Source organism: Aptenodytes forsteri, unplaced genomic scaffold (genome assembly GCF_000699145.1).
Source record: "Aptenodytes forsteri isolate BGI_AS27 unplaced genomic scaffold, ASM69914v1 Scaffold257, whole genome shotgun sequence".
NCBI classification, from domain to species: Eukaryota; Metazoa; Chordata; class Aves; order Sphenisciformes; family Spheniscidae; genus Aptenodytes; species Aptenodytes forsteri.
In genome coordinates this window covers 10,584,949-10,608,282 of record NW_008795194.1, presented here as the reverse complement: position 1 = coordinate 10,608,282, position 23,334 = coordinate 10,584,949, and the positions used below count along the sequence as shown (strand labels likewise).

Here is a 23,334-nt window from a genome sequence, read left to right as displayed (position 1 = left end):
CCAGAATAATCTCAACTGTGAGATTTTCATGAGCAATTTCAGATTTACCCCCAAATACCAAAATCTCATAACTATACTGATGGTATTAAACATATACCATGAACTAATTTTTAATGTTGTCAATTACATAATACATTTTAGCACAAGACACTACTGAAGTTAAGAAGGAGAACTTTAAATTATTAAGCACAGCAGCTCTGACAAACTGCCTGTGAAACCACTGAAATTATGAATTGCTAATTATCCCTTATCTGTCACTTATTTCACTCTAATAACATCAGTTTTATATATTATACAGGGCAAATCATGCATGATTATAGATGTCTGGTATCAGATAAAATTCAAGAAGTTATAATCGAGTCCCATAATTCATCACTGTCTCGATGAATATAACTTGATTCAACAATGAAAGGGTGCTGTTGTGAATTCACCTATTTTAACAGAAAAGTCAAGGTATTTCAAGCAGTTTGTTTTTTCTGTGTCAGTCTGCATGGCCTTCCTTTGTTCATAATGTCACAGAGGCTGCATCTGTTTATGTGGAAATAATCAGTTCTGACAGCAAAGTTTCTCAAGAATAGTAAAGCCCTCACATCTAAAGGTGATACCAGTAAGCGGGACACATAGGATTTCCTTAGCAGAAGAAATTCATTTACAACTGGAGGAGATGAGGATGGCAGCAAATTTCCGGTTCCCCAAGTGAAATGGAAAACTGATTTTATTTGAACTTAACCTTACCCACTGCAAAAGTAAAACGAGCAACAAAAAGGATGAAACCAGGTACAAGCAAGTGGGACAGAGGAAGGGAAGAAAAATGGTGACTTGCATGAGTACTATTCATTTTAGACTCATATTTCACTTTCATTCCATTCTTGTTTTAATAATTTTTGTCTAGCTGATGTTACTTTCTCTATACTGCACTTACATTTTAGTTGAAGGAAAGGGACAGACCAAATAGCCTTATTCTTCTCTGTAGTTTAGAAAATGCATTTGCATTTTGAAAAACGAGCCTTCCAGACCTTTAATTTGCTCTGTAGATGCAGTATTTCTTGAGGAGGTTAATCTACTGTTCCCATGGGCATCAGCTAAACACCATCCAATCCAAACTTAATCAGGCAATCAAATGCTAAAAGCAAAGAATTCACAGGGCTGAATGAAGGACAAGGATGCTACTAGCTAAAAGCAAAGAATTCACAGGGCTGAATAATGAAGGACAAGGATGCTACTTTTGAACATTTTATACTATGAAGCGCTACAGTAAACTGTGGAAAATGATGGGACTGATAGGAAGGGAATGCCTTGTTTTCATAAAATACATAAATGCCACACAGAAACAAACAAAAGTTCCTGTCACAAGAAGTAAACTTGAGGGGATTTCCTGCCCAGAGGTCGGTCATTGTGCTAAACAGTAATGTGGCAACCGCATAATTTCATCTAGGTTGATTTGGTTCTCCCACATGTTTAGTTAATTCAAGCAGCAAACACAAAAAAGGACCCTTGTAGCTCTACGAAGCAAAGCCTTATGTCAATCTAGTCGTGTCATCTTTTCCATGACACATCAGAACTCTTCACTTTTTGCATCAAATGTGTCACGTTGTTTACAAAACTCATGAGGTCCTCGTTCTCTTGGCTTTAAAGATATGCTTTACTTTAGCACACTGTGTTTTATCTGCTTTTAGGACAGGAATTCAGTATTTTTTAAATGAAGAAAAGGTGTTATCCAGGAGCACATTTTCTAAAGCCACTTGCATGGTTTTGAATTTTCAGTGTTCACGTTAGGTTTTGTCATTGAAATATCATATTAACATCCCGAAGTGTCAAACTCAGTGTCTATATCTGGGCTTTAAAGTAAGACCTACTACAACAGACTCTTGATTCTGGATTACAGTATCCAGCAGCTATTATAATAAACAACAATAAGTGATATGGCAATATAATAAAGAACAAATCCAATTTTAGCAATGTATTTAATTTGCCCCCCGATATTCCTTGATTCTAAAGCTGGGGAAACAATGGATGTTAGGATTTGGTGTTCAAACCAAAACACAAAAGAAGAAAGCCTAAACAGAAATGAAGTTGATCTACAGCAGAAACACTTGTTTTCCTCTAGAAAAATAAAGATGCTATTTTAAATCAACATAAAACATTTTTTTTTTTTATTTTTTGGGAACAACATCACTTCTTTCCAGCTCTTAAAATACATGTATGTATTACAACAAAAAGTATTTTAGAAATGAAATTTTTTTTAAAAAGTGTTTTTAAGGAGGCTGAAGCAAAGTGTTTTGATCTTGAAACTTCTGTTATGTCAAAATGAAATATTTATACATTAAAAGAAAGATATTACTCTCCATATTGTTTGTATCAGCATATTCATTCATGGATTAAACTCAAATTCAAGAATAGCTTGTTGGTCTTTATGAAATTGCATATTTTTTATTGAATTTAGACAAAAAAAATTATGTTCATCTCTATTTCAGCATAGTGATAAGATCTTCATTAAACAACATCTAAAAGTACTTCTGAATTAAATGTAATTCCAGTATCACAGCAATTGTTGGTAGCAGGTTTCAGAGGAAATCTTACAGAGATCATTTTGGTTCTGTATATAATATCTAAAAATATGACTCACTTGTACTGTGACTGGTCATTTCCTCCAACATCTGGAGATCTTAACTTCTGCAGTAAGATTCTTATAATACTAATGAAAAGTATAAAATTCACCTGCAAAGAGAACAAATATAATGGTGATTTCTGACTTCTCCACTCAGTACGCAGCACAAAGAAACGCTTATCAAGTCAGACAAATCACCTCCGCAGTGGGTGTTGTGTACCTCCTGCCAGAACACATCAAGCTCTACACTGTCAAACCTATTGTCTAGTTTCTGCCTCACCAGGTTTGTTACGTCCCGTGCATCTCTGCATGGCCACCAGTTCTAGTCTGGTTGGCAAACGCCTTTGAAAGCCCCAGTTGTCAGAAACGCCCTCCTTCCAAAATCTCAGCTGAAGACAGGTTTCCTAGCAGGATGGGACATTGGATGTGATTTGGTGCAATCAAGCATTGTCCTAAATTATCATGTGGATTCACGACTGGAAGCCCAAAGGAAAATGTGACTCCCATACACAGTTTTGACCCCCTCTTGCCTCTCGCCTTGACTTTTAATATATTCTCTCTGAATTAGGGGAAGAGAAGATTGTTGCACAGGTGATCTCTCCACTCCAAACAAGCATAGAAAGGGCCTCCTCTCACAAGTATCTGTCTGTCTTGGGAACTGATGCAGACATTGTCACTGAAGGAACTGAATCCTTGCAGTCTAATTCTTGTGACAGCACTCTGAAATAGAACAGTAGTATTATTTTATTTCATATTTTATTTCATAGAAAGGCACTTGCATAAAAAAAGTTATGATCAGACCCTGATCAATCTAGAAAATTGAAGTATAAAACTCAGTAGATCCTAAGTCTCACTCCCATTATTTCTTCATCCTTGGCTTTTGGCACCTTGTGTTCACCAGCCCTTCTGGTGCCGGATTGTTTGGTGCGGTCTAGAAAAACCACACACTAAATATAGCATGCCCATACTAAAGTGAGGAAACACTTGGAATCCGCATCTTCACAGCGACAACGTGAGCTAAAAACTACAGCTACAGCTACATAAATAGCTGCATCAAATGCACACATTTTAGAAGAAATCAACCTAGAGAAAAATTTCTATCACTGTGAAAATGAGCATTTTATTGTTTTTAACTAACCCCATCCCGAAGCCCAAAATCAGGAGGCTGGGTACCCAACCAGACAGTGCCTGCCTCACTGCTATAAACCTTCAGTCTCTGCCTTGATGTATTGCTGGAACTCTTCTTTTTCCAGTCTTAACAATTTGGTTGTAAGCTTTTTAAGTTCAATGAATTTCTGTGTCTTCTCTGACATACCCAGTACAATTTGTGATGTCAATAAATAAACTGTGATCAGAGCAACTGCATGCCCCTCTGTATTTAATATTTTGTTTGAAATGACGGGTGATGGGAAGTGACAGGAACTGACAGGGATTAAATAAAAAATTAGGAAAATTAAATCTAATATTTTTGAAAAAAGAACAAAAAGTAATGTTAGAAAATATAGGCCTTTACTGAACTTAACATACATTTTTCAGGCAGATGATGACTTATAAGTTTTCCTTGATGCAAGTCTCCTATAAAAGTAACAGGCAGAAGCCTGTTATTGCTGATTGTATCTACAGACTTACCACAGCAGAGTATACAAACCAAGGGATATACATTTAGTTTGCCATATGCACTGGAGCCAGTATTAGTGGACAAGGAGAGAGCTTCCATTTCATTGTATATTTGTTAGCCACAAAATAGGAGAAGGAAAAAATCTTTATTCTGTATTTGCAAAGGGATTGGCAGAATAACTTCTTGTTCTTCACAGGCATCCCTAGTTTCTACTGTAACAGAATAAACTGTCATCCATTTGGCTTCTGAAGCATCAAATCATCTGCAAAACTACATTCAGGCGACTCACATTCTTGACTGACATTCATGTATTACTGTTAAGTCTGTTTTCAAACACACACCTTTCTGTCTGTAAGCACAATCTTGGATTAATGAAAAACATACATTCTTGTTTGGAGTTTGTAACAGCCCTTGGCATGACTGAGCTTGTAAATCCAGCCAGCTGAAACTGGGTATTAAGATCTAAAGGTGGCAACAGCCACTGACTTACTACAGTGGAGCAAATTAATTTCTCTAAGAGTATTATTGAATTGATAATTTCTTAAAATCTTTTAAAGTATACATCTGATTTAGAATAGTATGTTTCAATAAAATATGAAACAAGTAGTGCCCTGGAATTTTACTTTGAGTATTGTAGCTTTTCAGTCCCCTAAAATCGTTTGAGCATAATGTCTTTAAGTAAAATAGAATATGCATACTGTTCAATGAACATCTGAGAAGAGGAAAATGAGAAAATAATGTGAATGCAGAGAAACTGCAAGAGAGTGATGACAAATGCTGCCTCTTTAGTGGAGTAACAGCAAGATGCTGCTGGTACCCTTTTCTACTGGTTGACTGCTTCTGACAATAAGTTTTTGAGTCTAAACACATTGCCTGAGCATGTATCATTTAAACTGTCTTCATGTTGCTTCTTTCTTGCTATTTAGTCTCTTACACTACCTGCAATGTGAGATAACACAATAAACATTCTCAGTGACTTTGATGTGACAGAAGTACTGTTTCCACCCAAACACCACTCCTTCCCAAACGAGAGCAGTTTAGGCAAGTGGAAGTATGGAGAAGGCAGCTGTGGAGGCATTTGCTAAATGGAGAATACAGGTAACACCACATTAACTGTTTGGAAGAGTCACCCCCAATTAAATAACTCTGAAATTTGTACAGCGTGAAGCGTGGAAGCCTGCCAAATGACTTTTCTCAAGCCAAAATTGTCAGGAGGAGATGCCAGGGAAGGTTTCTGACACATTGAATTAACTGAAGCCATTGCCACTTTGAGAAGTGACTTCAGAACTTGCTCTCACAGTACTGTTTACTGTTGGATAATAACCTTATAGAAAGTATAATCTTCTAAGCGGTAAAAATGTTTGGAGTTAACACAGAAATCAATGGAAGAGAGTGAATACGGCATGAAGGCTGAGCAGACTTCCTGTTAAAATCTAATGCAGTTAAACCATTGTTCCTTAAAACCTTTGCTTCTGTCTTTCAAAAGTATGTTCATGGCTTCATCCTCACAGTCAGGCTCTATTCTACTCTTCTTCCTCCTCTGAAAGATTTTCAATGTCAGCCATACCCTGGGCTTTCTTTCATGCCATTACATAAGGCAGTTGATGGCAGTTCTCAGCTTAGGTGTCCTGCTCTCCTTTATTTTCCTGAAATTCAGCTTCTTTCAGAGTTTTCCTGTGTTCACCTCATTGACTACTTACGCAGATGTCCTTCCTACTACTGAAGCCATTTGTTATTGCTGGTCATCCTTGTCACCATTCTCTGTGGGTCTTCCAGTCTCTCTACATTCTCGAGCAGACTGAAGGCACTGTGTGAGTGAGTATGATGTAAGTACATCATACTTTTATTGAGAAACATCATGACTCGTTCACAACACCAATCCAAAGAACTTGCAATGATCTATTTTCACTATTGAATGGCAGGCAGCACTGACCTCGTTATTCAAAGATTTGAATCTTCAACTTCTATTTTTTCTAGAAGGTAACAGGAAATGTTGAGGCTTATCATGGTGTATATATATTGAAAATTATGTTCTCATGAATGTGGTGTTTTTCCCTCATCAATGACCAATTTTACGTGACATTTCATTAGCTCCTCTTGCTCTATGAATGCACGCTCTACTTTGCACAGCAGTAAGTTTGCATAGCATCCTAGCTGCCACAATGAACATGCTGGTTGTAGTTTGATGCTCCAACAAGATATGTTACTTATCCAGCAGGAAAGGGTGAGTATCACTGCTTTTATAACTCCCTTTCACAGCTTAAATTCCCAAATGCAAAATGTAATTGATCAAACAGCTGAAGAATCATCTAATCGGAGAAGTAAGCTGCTTCATACAGTACACACTGCAGAATCGCTTGGCCATCTTTAGTTGCTCTAATCCCTAAAACATGCTGATTAAGACAAGAAACATATCTGGAAGGAGACAGCAGGTCCTAAACATGTACACCCGGCAAGCCAAAAAAGGTCATTTGCAAAATGTTTCCCTATGTCTTACAATCCCTTTGTATCAAATCAGTAATAGAACCATTAAAACAAAAAGGAGAATGACTTCCTTTGCCTCAAACAGTGATTCTGGTCCACGTTTTGTGATATACTGGACTTTTGCTGACTGACTAGTACTCCATTTTCTTAACTCACAACTCATTTCCCAGTCTTTGCTAAGATCCAGCTGCAATTCAAGTCTGCCAATGAGTACTTGGGTAACTTCCGTTTCCAGGTCTAGGACTTCTTTGGAGAAGCACTGCTTTCTGGCACATGAAGGCTCAGCTGTCCACCAGATAGCTGTTTAAATTGAACATCCAGAGAACAGATTTTCATCTCTCTGTAAACACCAGGTGGTTTGTTTTGCTTTTATCTTTCAGTGTATTTTCTTCACTCTAGACCATCCCCCATTCTCCAGCTCCTTTGAGGTACATGTATTCTCTTTGTGCTGTAGTTCTGTTGCATGCCCATTTCTTCGTATCATAAAACTTCTTTTCTGTTGAGTCCTTACCTTACGTCATTTCACACATATGCCTACTCTGCTTTCTCTTTAAACACTGTAGAATTCACTCTGATGAAGATGATAGTAAGTTCTCTCAAAATGATTTTCAGCAGGCACAGATTGAAAGGCAAGCCCAAGTGTAATGTGGATTCTTGAAATCTTGTGTAATCTAATAACGCCCTAATTTTTCTGACTAAAATGTTAAATATAAAGCAAATGTATCTGAAATGTATTAATTTGCACTGTGACTGTTTTCAGAAATGGACATATAACCGTAATATATTATGCCCAAAGTTAATTACACAATCATTACAGTGAACAGGAATTTTATTATGCTACTCCAGTAATTCTAATGAGTTCCACATAGGAAAAGCCCCATGAAACATTCTCAAATGGTATTCTTTTGCAAATACTTCATGTTCAATATATATTTCAGTAGGCTACCAATTAAAGAAAGATATACACAGCCATAGTTTTTTATGGCTGCAATAATATCGGATTCTCAATTGCAGGGCTATCTATTTACATGCAAAATCAAATCTGCAATTCATTGAAAAGTATAATTAGATTTTTGCTTCCCCCAGGCTCATAAACAGGAGAGATGTTAAAGAAAGAACAACACACAAATAAAAGCAACTGCTCATTTAATAGGAGGCAGATAAATTTTGCAGGCAACAAATTTAATGGCCTTGGCATCTGTTTAACATTTCTCCTACAGCGCAATTTCTTTTCATTAAAACAGAATTCTTGCCTATCTGTAACTAGCAGTAAAGAATAATGGCTATATGCATGGCACAATGCTGAAGTGATCTATAATTCATGCTTCAAAATTTACTTACTATAATAGAAATTAAAATTGGTATTCGTATAACCCACCAGGGACCACCATGCTCATTTGTATCCCAGCAACTATAAAAAAAAAAGAGGGAAAATGATGTTGAAATTAATATCATCTGGCAAGCAAGACCTATGAGGAGAAGTATTACTTATATACAAGTCAAAGCACACTAAAATAATGCCTATTCTAGCCTAGAATTTGGCATTCAATCTTTTTCTGCTTTTAATTTTAATTCCCTGGTTTTAATATTCAAATCAGCTAAAACATCAGGCACACTAGACTGTACCATTAGACATCATGGAGGAAACCAAGCTTAGTGTCACTTTGTGTAAGGACACTTTTCCAATAAGCACTTAACACCAGCCGCTGGGTAGGAGGAAGATCTAAAGCAATGGACAGATACAATTGAAATGACATCATTCCTTGTGGGACATTTAGGTTACAGACGACTGGAACTGGTTTAGGAAAATGTGAGACTGAACCTGAAACTTTGTCTGAAAAACTGAAAATTTAATTTTCACTGTGGGCTCAGCACTTCTGGTCCAAATACTCTGAGAATAAGTGCTCTGAAAGATTAATCTTAAGCAAGGGCAATACCCTTCAGAGTTCCTCTAACTGTGATCATAATGAAAAAGGAAAGAGTTAGCCTTCGGTTTACACGTTAGAGGTCTTGCAAAGAAAACAGAAATTATGTAGGACATGATTTTTCCAGTTTAATTACAGAATCAATTGAAAAATATTAGTCAGGTTGAAAAAAAGGAGTGTGAAAACTGTTTGTCCCACTAACTAAGAATGCTCTCCCATTCCTTGGGGCCAGCAGAGGCAGCAAGTCTGATCTTCCCACAACATTCTTATCTCAGTTCCCCTTCCCATGCCAGGAGCCAGGCCTAGCTCTAGTTACAGTTTTACCTGACTACGTGCATCTTACATATGTTTACATCACACTGCTTCACTTCTGGGAATGTAATTTAGACATACCCAAGGTTATCTATTTCAATCTTTTGAGCTGCTAGTTAGCAAATTAGAATTCCCAGCATCTTACTGCACTGTATTGCAGCACTGAATTCAAGACTCCCATTGATATTTTAAGTATTATTTTGACTTCCAAAGCATATAGCTCTAAATGCAGGTCTCAAAGGGTAACATTAGTCATAACCTCTCCTGCCCTTAGAGTTTTTCAAATAAACAGCAAGCATAAACAGCATGCTGAAGAGCTCCTTTACACCTGTCCCTTTACTGCCATATCTGCAATTTCAGTTCTGTGCTCGTCCCCTTCAGAACAGCAAACCACTTTTGTGTGAACACCACCATATCCAAGGCAAGGATTGTATTTGCACAGTTGGAGGGTTTAAGCTTTCTCTCCCCCACACACTTACCCAGTGTCCTCTAAAATGATCCGTGTCACTGTCCACGTAATAATGAATATGGTAGGAATTCCTGAAAAATCCCAAAGAGGTTTAGAGGATGATCACAAAAATATAAGTCCACTAACAAAAAAAGTTCAGCCCCCTAGTAACCAATTATTCCTCAAATATACAGCATATAGTAAACAGTTTAGTGAATGGAGGGAGAGGCCTATCCGACGAGCTACATGATGTAAGCAATGTATTACAAACAAAGACTGAAGGGAATTGGGTTTATTCCTTATAAAAATGCAGCCATAATGACTAATACACAAAGAATGTGCCTTTCTTAGGTTTCTTTCAAGCTGTCAGAGTGACCTACAGGGAGATAGATACAAGTTATGCATTCCCAATGCACTTCCAAGGACTACAATATAAAACCACAGTGTAAATCATTTCATAAGGAACCATTCCCACACACTGGTTTATTCCCATTTCCCAGCAATACCTAAATGTTTTATAACCACCTATTACTGGAAGCTTTAAAGCGCTCTGTATAAATATCATTGCACTTTCTGGAAATGAAAGGAATACATGTATTTAAAACCAGATGGACAATATTATTGGGCTTTTCAAAAAGGCAAATAGCATAGCATAGCCTGTGGCTGTGCAGTTAAAATTCCTTCTTCCTCCCAAATTAGGACAGCCTGAATCATATGTTTTGCGGTGGCAGCCCTTCCACCACCCTATATCCTGAGCAACCCCTGGGCATTGTGCAGATTGGCCCAGGTCCGAGCCGTGCCAAGGAGCAAGCTAGCAGTTATGCTTCAGCAGTTTTGCGCCCGCTATCTCCCACGGTACAGCGGCTGTAACCTATGCTGGAGCTGAACTGAGGAACTAGTGAGTCTGAGGAGTCATCCAATAGAAATGGCATGACTACCTTGGTATGAAATACTGAACCTGACTAATACATACATACAGAAACAAGAATATTATTGGAAGATGTTTAAGTTCTTACCCCATCCAATCAGCAGATAGATTGTGAAGTGTCTGTTGGGGGAGAATATTAGCACAAGGAGGATGTGGAGGTAAAGTCCTTCAACTAAGAGCCAGTAAAAGTTTGCCATAACACCATACTGAAAAAACACCAAAATAGCCTTGCAGCCCACCTGAAATTTGAGAATAGGGATCAAAGTTGTTGCAGGAAAGATGCTGTATTATTCTGTTATGAATATATCCTATAGGTCTTAACTCTCCATGTAATACTAGTAACCCAGGTCCAGTAGAAATTTTGTTTCCTCAGTCAAGCAAATTGAGACATTGTAAATGTTACTGTATATATAAAAAGAAAATGAATTAAAAAAAATTATTTAGATGGCTCTCATAGCAAATTCACTCAGAAATTTTGAAAACTTCATTGCATAAATATTGTAAAAGGTGGTGGTTATCAATAAATGCACACATTCGCTATAGTTAGTTAATGAATGGCTATTAGATTAAATGATCATCTACTACAAGGCTAATAAATATATTAAAATCCCAGCTGGCCTCCTAACATAGTAAAAATTAACAAAGAAACTGCTTTATGAATTTTTCAAGGCTAAATGGGAAACTGAGTGAAAAATAAAACTTTACATGATGAATACTCTTAAGTAGACTTAGAAGAAGAAGTTGACTGGACTTTTTAAAATTATGTTCTCCCTTTAGAAAATGCTTTAGTGTTTCTTAATTAACAAAACACATAAGCATGAAGTCCCAATATACTTATAGTCTGTGGGCTGCTCTTCAGAATTAATTTTCAGATGTCTGTGCTGCTGACGGTTCCACAGTGCTGGCTGCTGCTACTTTGGTACTTCCCAGCAGGAATCTGGGATGCGAGAATTGAACATAAAAATGTTTCTGCTGAGCCTGAGCTGAGAAATGTGATGATACGGTGAACGTAACAGACTAAACAAAATGGACTAAATAAAACTTCTAGTTTCTGCCTGCTTCGCTCCCTTCCCCATTTTAAATACCCTTCATACCTCCACTGTTTCTGTTAAAATTCCAAGTACACCAAATGCCCAAGTAGGTAACTTACTCATTTAGAGATTGATTCCTCTGTCTAAACATAGGTGTCTATTATGAAGGGAGATGCCCTCAGGGACCCCAGTCACCAGCGGCTAAGCCAGAAGGGCACAGACCTCCTAGAGATACTTCTTTGTATCCATTGGCCCCTTGTGGTGTCTCAGGTATCTCAGTGCATTCCAAGTAACATACATGCCTATATTTATGCCTGTGTACATACCTATATAGACAACTAAGTAAGAGCCCAAGGGTTTGAATTCATTTCACCTAATTTTAGCTGCCTGCAAGCAAGGTTTCTGGTGAAAGTTAGCCACCTACTAGCCAACTAGCTCCTTATACAGCTCATGAAGAGAGACAGGCATGTCCAGAGAAAGTCTTAAAGCAGATGAGATAAACTGTCCAGTGAGAAAGACAGAAGCCCAGAGAAACAGCTTAGTTTGGTCATCTCGTTTGGTAAGGCTAATCTTACCTCTGGACTTTGTATCCACTGAAGGGATATCCATTGCAGACCAGTAATGGGCCAGAAAATTTAACACAGAGAAAATTAAACATTTCAAAATGCAAGCTGGAATTTGCTTTTATGCTTATGACTACTTACAACCAGATTAGCAGTCACAGTCTAAAATTTTTGTAATCTCTTTTAAATTCCAATATTCTCCTGTATTATAATCTCGATTTACATACCAGAACCCCGCATGAAAATATTTTCCCTTCCTCCTGCAGCTAATCCTGTATCAGGTGTATTTCCAGATGCTGAACAGCAAATGTATCTGTCAGTAAAGAGTTAGCCAAAATTATGGCTCTGTGTCATTCAGATCCAGGACCTAGTTACATTGCATTTTGAATTGTGTGCTTTTAGACATCTGTGTGTGCAGCAGAACTGTGGAACATCACACACATGTGACAAAAGGGGCAAACCCCGCATGCTGTTATGTAAGAAAGGCAGCATCCAGCCAATGCAAGGCAAAACAGCCTTGCCAAGCTGGTGTCAGATCATCCCACATATAATGCAACAGAAATTACTCAACAGTCCACAGAAGTGGACATATTTAAATAGGAAAGTAGGAGGCTTTGCAGCCAAGAATAACTGGAAAATAAAAGAAATTGCAGAAATCAAGTAGTATTTTGAGAGTCCATTGACTAATCTTTCAAGGACCTAAGAACTTTTGATTACCCCCGGCAGTCTGCCTACTAACTACTTTGGGTCTACTAACTCAGAGCCTATTTGTCTTCATTAGAAATATCCCAGATTATGAATTCATACATACAGCTTGGTAGTCACTGCTAAGAACTTTATGCTTTGAGACAATATGGCTTCATCAATATAAAAATATCTTCCTTCCATTTTTTTCTCACAAGCTTAAACTGTAGTAAATTAAATTCAGAAAGTATTCAGCAATATTTGTAGGGTTCTTCTGCAGCGCTTTTGACTGAAACAATGGAGGCAGAGAATAGGGAATATCATATAGTGGTCAGCCTTTTAACAGCAGGACTTGAGATTTTTTTAACCCCTGTGCATGAAAATGCAGTAAACATACTAGCTTGCCAAGAATGCAAATGACAACACTTCTGTCATTGCCAGAAAGTACAGAGGAGTTAATAAAGACAACTCCTGCAAACATTTAATTCCCTGACTCATTTCTCTCTCTCCATTGATACCTGTTCAATTCCTGAACCCTGATAAAGCTGCTGGAACATTTCCAGAAGAGCTGCCTTTAATCGTTCCCAGCTGATAGCACTCCTGTTTGTCTTAAACTCTCCCAGCTGATTACTGCAGTGGCCATATTTATTCTGAGCTATAGCTGGTCATGATTTGTTTTGGCAGATGACATGTTGTCCCTTCATGGACATGCAAAACAACATTACCTCCTCTTACTTGTGCTGTAACCTTCTTTCTCTGGCTAATTCTAATAGACCATTTTGCTAGGCATTATATTCTCTACAGAATTGTCTACGCTGACAGCTTGGTATTCCTAAATATTTCAAAGGATCAGGAGGAAAATTTAGTGACACAACAGTATTATACCAGGTAGCAAATGAGGTTTATTACCCATGAGGTTTGATCCTCTGGACAGTGAGCTGTGTTGGAGCTGGAATAGAGAATATCATCCTTGACTAAAACAGAGATTGCTCTTAGAATGAAAGAGAGGAACAGGTTCAGATGGATGTAGTTCCGAGTACAATGAAGTTTTCTAAGAAGACATTTAAAAACAGGCATTTTAGATTTCGAGACAGAAAGCTCTTGAACAGACTTCTATTACTACCCGGTCGTTTCTTAGTAATATGAACCTTGAGTAAGAGCCTACCCTTTCCTCCTCTGTCATATTGTCAGTGCTGCCTTGCTGTTTTCTTTTATCATCATCATCCTCATCATCATTACAGGCTGTCCAAAATATACAAATAAAGTATCTCTTACTCCTTTTCAGTATCACAGACCAAAAGATCCCAGTGCTCCTTCTCCCACGCTTTAATATAAGCTGACAACAAACACAGATTAACATATCCTTCTGTGTGTGCACTCATCCCAGTGTTTTTCTTGCAAATAAAAATTGATTATCCTGGATATATATCAGACATGCTCTCACCTATTATTTTCTGGTTTAATTTCTTATTTAACTCTTGCATTTTGCTATGTAATGGCTTTTCATCCTATAATGTGAGTGTATGCAGGAACAATTAAAAAATGCATTCAAAACATTAGATCGCCTATCCTTTCTATGCAGTGAGATGTAAAACTTCTCTTCTTTAGTCCATCAGCCATGTGAAAGCCTGACAAACAAATGACAAATTAAATATTGCAAGTAAGTAAATGAGTGCTCAGGGGAAGAAAGTTGTAAGTTGAGGGCTTTTCACTTAAAAGACATTCCCTTCAAGATCTTCCCATTTCACAGAATGTTTTTATAGCAAATCCCCAGAAACCAAACTGCTAAGAGGTTTTTTTGGTCAAAACCAGCACCTTGAACTGCACCTGGAAATAAACCAGAAGCCAGGGCATTTTAGCAAGTACGAGCAATGAAAGAATGAAGACGCAATAGGATGTTATGGTGGTGTGCAGTGGCAGCTTCCAAGTAGTCTTCACGTCTTGGTTTTTACCGAAGAACACTAAATAATCCATTCTGAAACTACTAAAGCAAGGATAGTTACAGTGAGTGTAGGGAAATAAAGAACAGATCCGTCTCGCTAGCCCCCAGTTTGGCAATCGACATAATACCAGGCTGAACTTAAAGCAGTTGTCAAAAATCCAGTGATTGCTGTGGCTATGCATGTCCTTTGCTGAGATAGGCTCTGAGAAAAACTGAAATACTGCTGTTACGTTGGACTGCATCGTATGTTCCTATGGAATTCAGAGATACATGCAAGCTGCAAATAGAAGGAAAATATTTTTCTTGAGTAACTTGAGTAACTAATTTAGATGATCATCCCATTCAGTAGCTGAAATAATAAATGTTGGATATACGCAAGGCTGTCAAACCAACATTTTGGAGGTAGTGGGCAGGAAAGTATTTTATTTGGGATATGTATGATGATTCAGAATAACAAAGAAATGCTGTTCTTTAACAATGAAACAAAAGCTGTCATGCTTATTCCTTTGATATGACTACCTCATGATACAAAACTACCATGTGAGGAACGTTTACAGACAGTTGATGCACATGAGCGCACATCTTATAGAAATGATGGAGATTCATAATTTTCTCCTTGCTAAGAAACACATATCAGAGAAATTGACATTTTTTTGGAAGGTGTTGTTACACTGGAGTAACCCCAAAGGAAGTATAGTAAGATCTATAGTAAGATCTAGAATGTCAGTGTTATGTAGAAATATGCTGTTCTACAATTTATCTTCGCTCTGAGTTGGAACAAACCAACCTTTGTTAAAATATCTGACAAATACTATTTATTTTCAATCATTTTCATTTCCACTTTTCTAAAACTTTATATCTTAAAACTTAGACATTCAAAATGAAGAAATAGAAACTTGCATTCTAAGAAGGGTAAAGCAACTTCTTTTGACTAAATCAAAGTTATTCAGTTTGCTGTTTATAAATTAAGTTTGCAGAAGCAAGAATGAGCCTGACAAATTGGCAACCTCCAACAGGAAAATATTGTGCTGGCAAGTTACCAATAAGCTTTAATTATAATAAGTACATAGAGTATTATGTGGGGAGTGGCACCATAGTAACTTGAAAAATGCTGTCAGCTTAGTCGGGCAAGGTATTTACAGATATTCACATTTTATGTCTTTGTTTTGAGATTAAAGGATTAGCCAGATATGAAAATCCTTTCCTTTTACAATGCTTCTAAATGTGTACTTCACAAATATTAATAATGGGAACACACATATAATGTTTCTGTAAAGATTAAAATCAAGTCCAGTTTTTTGGAAGAAATGCAAAACAGGATATTGCAACTGCATGGAAACTTTCAGAAACAACTCTCCTTTCCCCACCCAACAGTTCTGCCTTTCATGTGCTTATAGCTGATATTGTGAACAACTGCAAAGCCCTGAGGCTGCATCTGTTCTGCCAGACAGTACATAACAATATATAATGGACTGCAGAAGTCTCGTCGTACACTTAAAACAGAATTTCCACTTCCTTGTCATGAACACATTACCTACAATTAAATTAAAGTCCATGTTATTCCATGTTTTCTTTCATTAAAAATACTGCACGTATTCAGGATTAAATGCAGTGTAATTTGAAGCATACATACACAAATCCAGCAATGCACAATTTTAATAATCTCCTGTGTTACTAATATCCAGAGTTCAAATCCTAATCCTGCTGGATGAAGTCAGGATTTTGACAACCCTACTGAGTTAGTAACTTCTGATTTTTAACTCACTACTTAACTACCAAATCTCCTTTAGATAGTTTCACTTACAAGAGCTGTTCTTTGCTCTCCTTTTTAAACACAGCAAGGTGAAAGTTTGCTGGTTACATTCAAAGGTGAATGTGTTTCAGGGGTGAGTGACTGATCTTTATAAACAGTATATTGGCATTCCTTATAAAGAACCCTGGGATCTTTCAGGGCAAAGTATGTTTCTTGGATAGGAGGTACCAGCTGAGTAGCGAAAAGTTAAAACTTATAGAGACATTCTTATTTTCCAAACTCTGTCCTTAAAAATGACCGTAATATACGGGATGCCCTACAACATGTCTGAGAGACAAACAGACATAAACACATAGCCATTTGCATTCACTTCTATTATTGATAATTTACAATTGCTTCAGCTGCAGCCTTCCATAATAACTGGCTGCTTGCTACGTGCTTGGGAAACTATATACTGAACAAGGTATTTTTATAACTTATTTGGGTTCCTAATTCAACTCACTATGTTAGGAGGCCCCTAGATAGATAACAGAGGCCCTGTAGATAACAGAGAAACAGGCTTCTTTAGGGGGAGACTGAGAAGACCCTATGTCACCCCCCCTGCAAAAAAGCCTGGGTCTTTCCACTGACTCAACAGAGAGACTGGGGAGTTCTCAACTTAGATATTTAAACTGAAGTTGAAGGCTTTGAGTACACCTCTGAAATTCTTGATCTCTTTGTTATAACTGACTTCTGGTGATGGACAACTTTCAGATGTCTGTAACACACTGTCTTAAATGTGTTATTAGGTTTTAGCAGTTTTGAAAATGCATGATCTGCCTCTAGCATTTGCTGGTAGGAAGAAGATAACCATGAGTGACTCAATTCATTTTTTTTCAAAGATATTCCAAAATACAACTACGGGTTATGTATCTGCTCTGAATAGTCTCTGACTATTTAAATATTGAGAAAATTTGATGGCAGCCTGACAGGCTTACAGAACTCGCCATAGGAATAGTTCATCAGAGGAATGAGGCTCTGACAAACAACATGCTGTCCTCTACATATTACATGTACTTCTTTTCTACCAAATCTGAGAGATGCATTTTCTTGTTTTTCTTGGTGCAGAGCGGAACGGAAAAGTTGTGTGAAGTTTATAATGGAGAATATAAAGGCTATTCTATTGACAGGTAGAACTGATACATAAAGGCATGGAAGTGGACAGACTGAGAAAAGCTATGATACTGATAATACCATTTTGCTATTTCTTTTACCAGTTGGAGATTGCTTTCAGTCTCAGAAAACTCCCAGCAATTAGGCAAAACCAACAGACAGTAGTGCCTTTCCTAGCACTGCGTAACAAAAACATTGCACACCCAGCACTATCCTTCAGCACAATTATCCATACCTTTACAACCCCACTTGGACAAATTAATGATTACCTTCGATTATAGTACCCCTGGAGACCACCCAGAAGCTTCTGCAAAACATAGCTGCCCACTTGTCCAGTGTTGAGACCAGCATCCTAATAATTTTCAAGAGCAATTCAAGGTGTCGATTTTAATAATCAAATAGAAAATGCTTTATATAATCCATTCCTAAATGACTATTCTTTCTTACATGGGCTGTAATGTCTGTAAATTTGTGAAGTGATTTGAAATTTTTCAGTATGACTGGTGCTAGCAAAAATCAAGTTAGCATTACATTATTGTCAGCTGTTTAATTGAGAAAAGTGTAAACCCGATGCATTTTCTAAATATCTGAGCAATCAGACAACAGTTAAAACCGTCATCATTATTCATATTTGCTCATGAAAAATACCTACCTGAAAAGGCAAAGAATTATACTTCCTGTTGTAAGAGCAATCAGAGATACGCTGTGTCCAAGGGTATAAATTGTCTTCACCCTTACATAGAAGTTGACCTGCACAGAAAAATGTATATGCAGAAACCACTTACTGATATGTAAAATTGACTGTGAAATGATATAATTTTCCATTAAATAGCTCTGAAGGCTAAATAAATAGCATTATTTTCACTCTTTGCTCTACAGTACGTGATGAAAATGTTGTATCTTTATTCCAACATATTTTTGCAATGCAACATCTCAAGCCAATTGACCTCAGTAGAAAATTCAGCCTCAGGAACTCAAAACTTAGGCACACAAGCTGGTACAACTTCAGCTGATTATTCCATGTCAATGAGGTCAAAGAAAATATCAGATTCATCAACTTCCATAAACACAATCAAACTGGGAAGAATGAGCCACAGTTTGAAAGAATGGATTATCTCTGAAAGAGAGAATCTCTCTCAGTCCTTCTGCTCCAGTGTATTTTGTAATGCATTTATACATGAGTTTAAAGACATATTTAAGTCTCATTAATTTCCTAATCTAAATGTTCAAATACTTTATTAAATTGTGACCCAAACAACCCTTTCTCTCTTTAGTAAAGTTATTTGCTAAAACTTGGAAAGGAAATTTTTCAACAGAGGAAAAGAAGACTGAAGTGCACAGTCCACTGATTAACTGCAGTTATCTGTAAATTTACCAGCTACATATTACATTAAATCCTATTCTGAATGACAACATCAAGAAAAATAATGCTAAATACTCTCAGAATTAAGCTGCTTCTTCATTTATGCCTACAACAAAGTCATTAGACTGACATTTTCCACTGAAGCTAGATAAGAGGAAAAGAAGACTGAAGTGCACAGTCCACTGATTAACTGCAGTTATCTGTAAATTTACCAGCTACATATTACATTAAATCCTATTCTGAATGACAACATCAAGAAAAATAATGCTAAATACTCTCAGAATTAAGCTGCTTCTTCATTTATGCCTACAACAAAGTCATTAGACTGACATTTTCCACTGAAGCTAGATAAAATATTACAATAGTAAAGTTTTTTACTATGTTAGGAAATTAAAGTTTTTAATAGTAGTGTAGAATGTGCTATGTATAACAGACAGAATTCCAATATTCAGTGCACATGGTTATATCACTCACCTTCTCAAATGAAGTTTGCAAAAAGTAGCAAGGAAGCAATACTTTTAAATAAACTAAGATAGCAAAAGGAAAAGCAAATCACTTAATGTATTTATTTTTACAGCATTTAAAAGGCCAAGTAAAGAGGTAACTTTAGCAATCCCAACTCATGATGAATTCAGCTGGACATTCACTTAGCAAATATTATACAGATATGGAAAAGACTAAATGAAATGTTAAATGAAATGAAGAATCTTGAAACTGCACTATTGTAGTTATGGTTAAAGGGGGAAAACAAGGGAAACATAACTGCAATAGACCTTAAGTGTATTCATAGCAACTGTCACGCTTGCTAGGAGCTAAAAGTGGTATACGAGGTGTCACAGGAAACAGAAACCTCTTTTTTTAATTAGAGAAGTAAGCTGTGACGGCCTTTTTGACAACAGTCCTGACATTTTAATGTTTTGCTTGCTTTACATAATATTAATTTACTGCGGAGATAAAGAAGGAAAATATGGACTTAATGAAGTTTCCAGTGCCATTAGAATGACCACAAGAAAGTTCCTCAGTTAAAATCCTGAATAAATATTGGTGTCGCTGGGTGGTTAAAATGGTAAAACCTAAAGTATTACTTTATTGCTCTCTATAGAGTCTGCTGTGTATTTGCAGAGCCCCACTGCATTTCTAGGGACTCTCTATGGGCATAAATCGTAGGCTCTGTTTCACCTAGTGTTAGGTGTCTACACTGCAAATATAAACATCTAAGGCAATGTAGGGTCTCTTCATTGGGCCTTCTAGGAAGCACTTCTTGTATCTATGTAAGCAGTCAACATGTACTTCATTGGATATATTTCTACAGACAATGAAGAGGCCCCACAGTGACATTCAAGTGTAGCTACCCAGAGTGTACAAATGCTTGCACTTAGATGTATGCCCCAAAAAGATGCTGGTTTTCCACATGAATCCTGTGTTTGCTAAATAGGATTCTTAGTAGTCCAATGTTTCTTAAACAATGTTTCTAAAATTGTTTTCAAATATAATTCTAATTTTTTTTTCCAAATTAACATAATTTCACATAAAATCACTTCTGAAGAACTTCCCTTCAATTCCCTGCAAGAATGGCAGAATTATACTCCCCAGTTTGGCTTGGTTTTGGACAGCTCTAAGAACTATGCCTACAGACAAGCACTGCAGAGCACCCCTATGCTCCTTTAATTTGGCTTCTGTCATAGCAAAAGGAACATCAGCCAGTCTCCAGGCAATTTTCTAGGAATAGAGTGATAAACAGTTTCTCAGCAGCAATTACAACAGCCCATGGCACCAAGAACACTGCAAATACTTTAGGCACCCTCCTTCATTCATTCAACCTGACCTGCTCTGCAAAATCATGGAAAAAGGATGCTCTGATAAATGACTTAACAATTTGGCAGCCTCATGTCCCCATCATCAGTATTCTGGAAGAAAATGAATTTTATTTCCTGACCTTGTGCACACTGGGAGTTGCAAATATAGTGTAAAGCTTAGAAATGATGCATAGCAGTTCCACAATATGTTCTATTTGTTATCAACTTGTTGGCATTTGCAGACCCCACTAAAACACATTTCTACTGAGCATACAAATAGAAGCCTGAATGGTCTCTAAATCAAAAATTCTTAACATCCACCATGTAAATTTGAGGGAGATAAATGTCATTTGCAAAAGAAGTTGCAATGACAATGAATCTGCATTGTTTAAATACTGAGTGGAAGTTTTCCTGTTCACTTTCATGGAAAAAAATGATGAGCAGAGATACCATTTTAATAGTAACAGTGATGTTCAACATCACATTACTGTAGAGCAGAGACAGGGGTCTCCCCGGGTATGCTAAAGCCTTGCACACAACACCTGGTAAGAGTGCACACAGGGACAACTTTACACCACTCATCATCTTATCCTGGGAACTACCAAGTGGTTTAACAAATCCTAACATGTTAAAGTAACCACTGGCCTCCTGTAATTTGTATTGTTAATAGCCTTCAAAAGGAAGGCACTTAAACCAGGACTTCTGTTGTAAATTGTGTCCTGGCCCTTCACAGCGCCCAGTAGAAATGACTTCTTCCCTCCTGTTCAGGTTTCTCATTGTGCTAGAAAATCTTAAAGCAGCTGTAAGGTCCCTTTCTGCTATGAGTTGGTTGTAAGATCTGCTCCAAAGACAGTCTTAGGTTTGCCTAAGGAACAGAAATAACTCTGAGACAAGAAGTGTGTGAGTTTGACACATGCCAACTCATGCATTTGCTGTTAAACAGATGACTAAACTGACCCAACTGTATACTTTTCTGTAAGTACCATGGTCTCTATACTCCAGACTTAAGGTTAGTTCCCTCTGGCTAGACATTAAACTTCCTCCTGTCACCTCCTTGCTTCATTCAAAAACTCCCTTGTGCTGACTTTCTCACTGCTAACATTTGGGTTAGGCCTTTGTACTGGTTTTGGCTGAGATAGAGTTGATTTTCTTCGTAGCAGCTCATGGGATTTTTGATGAAAACAGTGTTGATAACACAGGGATGTTTTAGCTATCGCTGAGCAGTGCTTACACAGAGTCAAGGCCTTTTCTGCTTCTCACCCCACCCCACCAGCGAGCAGGCTGGGGGTGCACAAGAAGTTGGGAGGGGACACAGCCGGGACAGCTGATCCCAGCTGACCAAAGGGATGTCCCATACCATATGACACCGTACTCAGCAATAACAGCTGGGGGAAGGAGGAGGAAGGGGGACGTTCGGAGTTAGGGTGTTTGTCTTCCCAAGGCACCGTTACATGTGATGGAGCCCTGCTTTCCTGGAGATGGCTGAACACCTGCCTGCCCATGGGAAGCAGTGAATGAATTCCTTGTTTTGCTTTGCTTGCACATGCGGCTTTTGCTTTACCTATTAAACTGTCTTTATCTCAACCCACAAGTTTTCTCACTTTTACCCTTCCAATTCTCTCCCGCATCCCACTGTGCGGGAGTGAGTGAGTGGGTGTGTGAGGCTGAGCTGCTGGCCGGGTTTAATCCACAACAGCCTTGAACCCCTTTTTCTGCAGGTCTTGTAAAGAACCCTGCACACATATGATACACAGGAATTATTAGGAAGCTGACAGTACTAGAAATATTGTTATTTTGATGCAGGGATTCTTAAAAATATTTGAATTAATAAAATACATTTAGCTTACAACAAAGATATTAGCGATTTTGATTATATAATTCTGTTGCTAGTGACTACTTATCCCATATTTACATGAAAGATCAAAGAGTCCAGCAACTATAAGAAGTAATTTCAACTTGCACATTTCCTTTCAACAATAGAAAGTAGCTATTCTTGAACGTTTGACGTTTTTGACAACTCATTACTCAAGTCCTTGGCTTCTACGTGACACTGAATATAACATTAGTTTCTCAAAAATGAGTCATAACATCCTTTACTATTAATTCATGCAAAGGGTTTCTGGATCTACTGCAGGGAGTGGATTTCAAAGACTGTACTATGGGAATATGTCTTTATTGTTCTGAGTAACTAATCCAGGCTGTACAACATACACAAACGCAAACATACTACGTGTCTTACTATCACATATAATGAGTCAGTTAAGCTGTATCAGCACCTTTACATTCAATGTCTTAAATGTCTTAAATCCCAGTAAGTCAAAAGTGTGCTTTCGGCTCATCAGTATAGAATACCTCAACTCATTGATATTCATTCTTTCCTTTCAAATACATAAAGGAAAACCAAATAGAGAATAACATCATTCTAGCTATAAAATATCTAAGCAATAAAACCTCATTATCAAATTGCCTTTTTTTGCTGGCCAGACTAAATAAAGTGAAGCTACAAACATTTCACTACACTGAAATGAACATGCCAGATTTAGCACCAGCTGACTTCAGATCAGTACATGAGCTAAGAACAGCTTTGCTGGCTATCATGGATGAGAATTTATTACCAAGAGAGGATAGAGATGTGTTCTCATCTGCCAAGATCCCACTTGCAACATTTTACATTACCAGAAAGTTTGCCCAACTTTTCTGACTTTTATAGCAACAGACATACTAGCT

The 23,334-nt window shown here is 37.4% G+C and overlaps 1 protein-coding gene across 1 annotated transcript in view; it reads right to left on the bottom strand.

Moving 5' to 3' along the window:
- VIPR2 (vasoactive intestinal peptide receptor 2) overlaps positions 1–23,334 on the bottom strand; it is a 64,708-nt gene that overhangs the window by 2,745 nt on the left and 38,629 nt on the right. The window contains exons 5-10 of the mRNA XM_009278695.1: positions 18,101–18,198; positions 13,511–13,652; positions 10,412–10,562; positions 9,427–9,487; positions 8,052–8,121; positions 2,627–2,718 (exon numbers count right to left, since the gene is read on the bottom strand). Coding sequence (XP_009276970.1) covers positions 2,627–2,718; positions 8,052–8,121; positions 9,427–9,487; positions 10,412–10,562; positions 13,511–13,652; positions 18,101–18,198 — 614 coding nt within the window. The remainder of the gene's footprint in view (positions 1–2,626; positions 2,719–8,051; positions 8,122–9,426; positions 9,488–10,411; positions 10,563–13,510; positions 13,653–18,100; positions 18,199–23,334) is intronic.